At 39.2% G+C, this 7,500-nt stretch overlaps 1 protein-coding gene across 2 annotated transcripts in view; it reads left to right on the top strand.

Annotated features, from left to right (window-relative positions):
• Nucleotides 1–7,500, top strand: part of LOC137992724 (ras-specific guanine nucleotide-releasing factor 1-like) — a 79,976-nt gene that overhangs the window by 10,819 nt on the left and 61,657 nt on the right. For both annotated transcript variants that reach the window (XM_068838212.1, XM_068838213.1), the window contains exon 4: nucleotides 4,383–4,457. In XM_068838212.1, coding sequence (XP_068694313.1) covers nucleotides 4,383–4,457 — 75 coding nt within the window. The remainder of the gene's footprint in view (nucleotides 1–4,382; nucleotides 4,458–7,500) is intronic.

The raw sequence follows: 7,500 nt of genomic DNA on the forward strand, positions 1-7,500 counted from the left end.
AAAAATACTTCTTTAGTAAATCACAGAGCTAGTACGTGCTTAAATTGTGATGATTTTATTAAACTTCACAGCCTACGATTACACCTCTGCTTTTTTAATTCGCCGTGTTTTCAATACATTCTCAGGAAGAAAAGATTGACGTTTTGGGAAATTTCTATTGGTGTGAATTTTATTTCTTTAACGAGTAATGATGCAAAATCCGATTTTTGACCTTGAAAATGGGAGGTTGACTTATGCACGAGTTCGACTTATACACAAGTAAATAGGGTATTTATGCATAAATTTCTCTTGCTTTAATCCTTGATTTGTTAAGGCCTGTTTACACATGCGATTTTTGTCGTAGCAACTTGATGCAAGTTACAAGTAAAAAATCACATGACTTGTAAACCAGGTGTGATTTCAATAATTGTGATTTTATAGCAATTTTATGCAAGGGTTTTGAACTTCCTCGAAACTTAATACAATTTTGCTGCAATTTTTCAATGTTTAATCACGAGGGACCCAATGTTCCAATTTTCTCTTTTTTATAATTGTCACAGTGACTAGAGTTATGCTCACTTTAAAAATTGCAATGATTTTCATTCCATTTGTTTATTTTTATCTTTCACCAGTTTCGGGTTTTCACAATTTTGCGAATTAGTTTGAGATGGTGTGTACTGCACCACATTTTCATTTGTTTGCTCTAAGCTTGATAAAAAGTAAATTGTTACTTAATCCATTGACTCCTGGTGGTTTCCCACTGACGAGTAAAATCGCCTGGCGTTACGCAGAGTAAAATACTAAGTCTGGCTGGTTCAGGCGTCGAAGGGTTAAGTTATATTTTGACATCTCCCACGGGTTTAATTTGTTACCACTTGCTTGCACACAGAATCCAACGGCTTCTTGAACTAAAGTCTACTTCTCTTTGAAGACAATTGTTTGTTCAGAGGGTGTTGCATTCAATTGATTTTAAAAACTTTCTTCCAAACTTCTCACTGAAAATATTTTTTGTTGACATGAACTTATCGAAAAGGAGAGAGGCAAGCTCAGTACTTACATCTACTGGAGGAGCCGTTGTTTAACAGTAATACCAGACTTGAAGCGTTTCTTTCGCTCCTTTATCGTCTTCTCCGAGCTATAATTACAGAATTGGTGATACACAAACAAGCAGGAGCAACACCAATGTCTTCCTCAATATTCATACTTTTCCAAAACCAAAGAAATCTGAACAACACATGAGTCAACATAAAAAATAAAGTTGCTTTGAGCTGCTGCTTTGAAAACACAGCATTTGTGTCTGCACTGTAGAGAAACTGCTGTTCAGAGCTACTGTGTTTCTCTGAGTTGCACCCAAATTGCAGTTTATTGCAGTGAAAAATTGATGTAAAATTGCATTGAAATCGCACCCGGTTTACACGTGCAATTTTTGACTTTCGACCTGAGTGCAGCAAACTTTGCATTAAGTTGCTGCGACAAAAATCCCCTGTGCAAATGAACCTTTGTACATGAGTTACGTGTATTTATGAAATCTTGATTTGTTATGCCCCTTTAAAACACTAGCCTAAGGCCAATTTATAGGGTAGGTGGCGTAAAGGTAGCAAGAGAGGAGGCAGCACTCTCCTTGGCAGCAAGGAGGTCACCATGGCAACCGATCTGCAGTCCACCTCCCTAGGGCATCCACCAAGCAAGCATGTGCTTGGAGAGAGGAGGGCCTGTGGACTGGAGGCCATGGAACCATCGTTGTTGCAAAACACCCAAGCACCAGTACCCGCAACTCCAGCAAGAGGAGTGGGGGGCCTAGAGCAGCAAGCCAAGGCTAATACAATGGCATCATACAAAAGCCAAAGCAAGTTAAATGAAAAACACACAGTTGCCAGGCAATATGCGGCAATGGCAAATACAAATGCAATGGCACAGCAGAAGCCAACCCCTGGACCACCAGGGCAAGGCAGGCCCTCCCCAGGTCTGGCAAGTGAACCCTTGCACAAGGGCGGTGAGATGACTGTAGGCTGGTGGTCACCATGCAGGGACAGTTGACGAAATGCCTGCCAATGAAATCTAGAAAAGGCATTAGGGACCCTGCTTCCAAAACAGCCAGGTGCTGAGCAGTTAATATGAAATTTATGCCTGGCAGCTGCCACTAGAAGTGAGCGGACGAGATGTACAACATCGGGGACCATAGCGGTACAAGAGTTTAAGACCCACTTCTTGTGCTTGGAAAAGCACAACCTGCCCAAACCAGGAGGAATGCCGACATGGACTGAGACCACTATGAGAAAGAGTTCCCTGCACGCAACAGACGAGGGCATACCGTTGCAAACTGACCATGCTATGAATAAAGGCACAACCAAGCCATACCACCCCAGCAACACAAGGCAGGCAGCTACTAAGGGACTGCAGTTGTCCTATGGTACACCTCCAATACAAAGACCAATGACTGAGAAGATAAAGGAGAGAATCCATTTTGTCATTTGGCAAATTGGTTGACAGAATCAAGTTTGATGTCCAAGGTATCCATGCAAGTGGTAGGACCCACCCTCTTTGCAGGGTGGAGAGGTGTAAGTCAAGAGCTGTAAAAACTGAAGAAATAACTGACAAATGCTGCCCACACCTGGAAGGGCTGGGAGGCCCGGCTGCGATACAACCACCCAGGTAATGCAAAAGACCAGGCATCTGGTAACCATACCCAGGAATCCACTCAACAAGATTGGCCACATAGCTGAAGACACAAGGGGTAGACCCTTGACTTATTTAGGGAATGTCAGGTCCACACAACACCCCAACTGCCACCTCATGCCAAGAAGGCATTGGTCACAGGGGTAAACAGCAATCTTGGGACATGTGGACCCAATACCAAGCTTGACCAACAGGCCCCCCCCCCCCCCCCCTTCCTCCCCACCACCACATTTGCAGGAAATCCCAATGATGCTGCCCACAAACACAAGCACCAGTAGAAGTGGACATGTACAGAACAAGACGACCCACCAGATTGGCCCCCTTCATGCATGACGTCAAAACCATCAACAAGCAAGCCAGAAACCACAGAAACCACAGCACCTTTGTTTGATACATACGCATCAACCATTTCAGGACGTTGGTAAGCAAATGGCTTGTCCCCTCCCCAAAGAATGCAGGAAGCACCGGAGTTAAAGTGCAGCCCAAAGGAAAACCCAGGCCCAAAGGAAACTAAGACCTGGTCAGGGTGGAGCTGAAGCCCCTGCAGTGAGCATCTTCTGAAGGGATGGCAAGGAGGACAGGGGCAATGAACTGAGGGAAAAAAGGTGAAGCATTTAGTGCAAAGAACAACATTGTTGTCAAGGCGAACGTATTAACAAAAGAAGGAACCAAAATAGGCCTACCTGTGCCTGGATAAGATGGTACATGTAATTGTGCAGTAGAAGAGGCCACTGGCAAACGGTCCTGGCAAAAAAAAAAAAAAAAAAAAAAAAAAACCTGAACAAAGGTGACTGGTGTAGTGGTTGATCATTGAGACATCCTGAGTCAAGCTAGGAGTGGGCGAATTGCATTGACGATGGAAGCAATTTATAATAATTATTGTAGAGATAAACTGGGGCCCAAGGATGAACCAAGCACAATACTAGCTGAGCCTGCTGAAGAAGAAATTGACGCAGACAGCTCTGGACCAACAGGAGAAAGATCAGAGTTTGAGTTTTCTGGATCGGTGGCTATGTCAAATAAGGAGTTTGAAATGAAGGCTTAAAACTGAGTGTTTTGTTAAAATAGTTTTGAAATTCAAAGGAAATAAAGATTTGATTTTTTCATCATAGTACCACTTTAAGTTGGAACCCACATTAAAATCAACATTTGAGCTAAGATTCTATCAGTTTTCCATACTTGATTTCAAGGGATTGTACACTGTGGAGTGCTTTGTTCATGAAGGATACCTTTCATTATACATGGGTCATACTTGGCCTTTGGCTTTCCAAGACATGTGCTGTTCAGCAGACTTCAGTCAGATTACTTTATGAAAAATTTCACTTCACTGTACCTTAAGTTTGATCATGTTCTGCAGTTGTATCCATGTAATGTTTGTTACTTTATTCCTTGTAACGCACTGATTTTGTCACATGGTGTAAAATTGGGTAAATTGGGTAGCATGTTTCATTTGCAATTCATTTACTGTGACTTAAATTTAAAGATCAGCACTGAAACTTGAATAAAAAAGTTGTTATTGCAACCCTAAAATTAAAAAAAAAATAATGGTTAATTTTTCTTCCAGCTGAATTTTAGGAAAATAACATCCTTGACTGAAAAGTTTTGTTTGTGTTAGACTTGTCTGCAAGCCAATAATTTGTTTACATTTCAGCTGGCAATCTCTGGGACATATTTTAGTAGCAACTGTGAGGGTTTTATTACTCAGTAATAAAGAGATTTGCTTTTAGGTTGCAACTCTTCGAAAGCAAAAGACAGTTGAGGCAAGAGAGGAAGAGAGTGAAGAAATAAAAAATATCAAGAAGGTAATATACAACTGTGAATTTTTCAGGTGTCTGTACAAGACAGTCGCTTAAATTGTCCAGATAAGGGCAATAAGCACTTCAAAATAACCATTCATATCATCAAACTTAATTTCAGATAAATGATTTTAATCCCTGCCTTAAGACGTGTAAAACAAGTTAATGAAAAGTTAATCTTTTTGTATGCAGTTATCAAGATTTGGTTAACAGTCTCCTGAGAAAATTGCTTATTTTCAATAATTTCTATCTGGACAATTTTTGTACTAACCCTGGTCAACTGAAAATCATGACTAACTTTTAGAATATTTTAACTTGGAAGTCCTTGCCATGCATTTAATGGTTACATAATTAAGATCCTATTATATTCATCTTTTAAAGTGCTACTATGATTAAAAAAACTCACCTCCTTTTTCACTTTCAGATTTTGAAAGTGTGTTTGTACATGTATGGCCAAAATTTTTGAGCTTTGATTTTTATCCAAAGGCTTTTTACATTGAGTGTAAGTTTTTAACTGACCAATTGGACCACAGAGGGTTGTATCTAGGGAAAAGTGACATCATTTATTCACTAGCTTAAAATTTCAGCATGTAAATGCAGCTTCTTATATATGCAAAACTCGAGTTTACAAGTCTGAAAGCCCGAAACTGCCTTGCTGCATATTAATTCAGTCGCGTACATGTGCATGAATCTTTGATGCCAATTTCTCCTCAATCCAGCTCTCTCAAGATTTCAAAGATAGTAATGGTGGACCCTTAAATAGGAAAATTCCTGTTAAAATAAACAGGTGCCTTTTTTTAAATCAAGGCTTATAATTTGGGTCACTTAGTGTTTTGAAAGAAAAAGAAGAAATGATTTTTTGGTCGTAGTAGCACGTAACTGTCTCCTATGAACCCCAAATGAAAACTCTTTTATAGAGTAAAAAACAAACTCAAAAAGCAAATGAAAACTCTTTGTAAACTTGGTGACACTTCCACAGTAAAATTAAAATTAATATTGTATTGGGCATTGAAGTATGTTGAGAACTGATCACCTTAATGGACTTTGTAGCCTCTATAAAGTAAAAGTTAAGATATATTGACTCTAATATGGACTTCAAAATTGAAAACTTAAATGTTAAATTGAGTGTTGAAAGCAGTATGTACAATATATCCGTTTGTCTATTGGTTTGTTAAGATTTTATGATGATGAGCTAACATATGGACCACCTTCTCAGCCAATCATTGGCAGAAGCAAGACCAATCATGACTTGGTTGCAGCCTTTATTCCGCTTTTCTCCGGTCGCAGAAATTTGCTTTATGATAATTGGTTTATTTCAGTGTTTGTGTCTGTCACGTGACTGGCCTAAGTAAAGAGGTTTGATCTAAAAAACAACAAACTGAAAATCACTTCTTAACAGGTTCAAAGTCTTATTCGAGGCTGGCTTTGCCGACGTCGCTGGCACAGTATCGTGCAAAATTACATTCGATCGCCTCATGCAGAGAGTATGCGTCAAAGGAACTCCCTCTGTTTTCAGCTGGTGGAAACTGAAAGTGAATACGTACAAAATCTCTCCACGCTTGTGTCGTGTTTCTTCAGGCCTCTTAAAATGGCTGCGAGCTCCAAAAAGCCTCCATTAAGCCATGAAGAAGTCAGTTGCATCTTTCTAAATAGGTATAGTAATAAGTCTAAAGCTAGATATGAAAAATAAATTAAATAAAAGCCCATGAAACGCTTAAAATATATCCTGAGGCGATAAAACTGATAAAAAGGGTGAAACTTAAGTTAAGATAAAATTGCAAAAACAAATTTAAAAATAACTATTGGGAGACTGTAGGGGTATAAAACTTTCTAATTTGCAGCCTCGCTATATAGGGATTTAACTTCGCGAAGAACTTATCATTGATTGCAGAAACATAAAATGAATGAATAACGATTAATCATGTAACAAATGACATTTCAGTAACACTGATGTATTTTCTCCTGATTTTAAGCATGGGCCACGTTTATGAGACAAACTCGTAAAACTATAAATAAAAGTCTTTCAGTTCAGTTATTGCCATGACTCACTTGAAAACTATCACGGTTTTGATGATATCCTCAGTATGATTTGAAAAGCCCAAAACAAACCAACAGCAAAGATATGTTCCATATGGGGTTATGATATATTGATCTCGTAAGCACATTACCCTTATTGCTTGGCAGACCAATCACATCATTTTTATCCGGGGGCTGCTTATTGGAAAATTGGCGTTTAATTGGTGTTTTTCCATTAATTGCAGTGAAACAATTCTTTTTTTGCATCAAATCTTTCTGAAAGGGCTTCACACCCGTATGGAAAGCTGGCCTACCTTAGTGTTGGGTGAGTATAAAGGTTACTGATTTCGCTGTGTTGGCTTTCAGTGACGACTGAGTACTTTAGAGAAGTTTAGAGGCCCCTTTGCGTGAAAAAAAGTTCAGCTATCAAACCCAGCTTGGCCCCCTAGCCTAAAAATATAAAGAAAACGCTTCTGAGGATGTGTTTTTGTACTTTAGTTTTCCAAGGCGGGTTTTCTCGTTTGCCTCAATTATTCAGAAAAACACCAGCTTGCATGCTTCAACTTGGCGTTGTTTCAAAATCGCGAGTTTCCATCGAAAGATGCATTTACAGCAATTTTCAGCGATGGCTTTGAGCATTGAAACACCCTCTGAAGACTGAGTAGTTTTAAGTATTGTATACGAAAAATGGAGGCATTATTATATCCATTCGATGCACTGTAAAAAATTGCAGTAGAATGCATGGTCTTCATCAGAAACTCTCTTCAATTAAACTGTGGCGGTGTAATTACTTGAATGACCAATAAGAGGACTGGAGTATAAAAATCTAATATAAATTATGGGTACTAGATTTACGAAAGGGCGTCCTTTTACGGAAACTGCAGTAGACATGCTATACAATATGCCAAGTGTTTATTCAACAGGTGACTTGTTTGACATGTTGTTGCCAATGTTAAGCATTTATCAGGAATATGTAAGGAATCATCATTATTCTTTGCAGGTGAGAGCAAAATGTAAGCTACTATTTCACCGC

Source organism: Montipora foliosa, chromosome 2 (genome assembly GCF_036669935.1).
Source record: "Montipora foliosa isolate CH-2021 chromosome 2, ASM3666993v2, whole genome shotgun sequence".
Lineage (NCBI taxonomy): Eukaryota > Metazoa > Cnidaria > Anthozoa > Scleractinia > Acroporidae > Montipora > Montipora foliosa.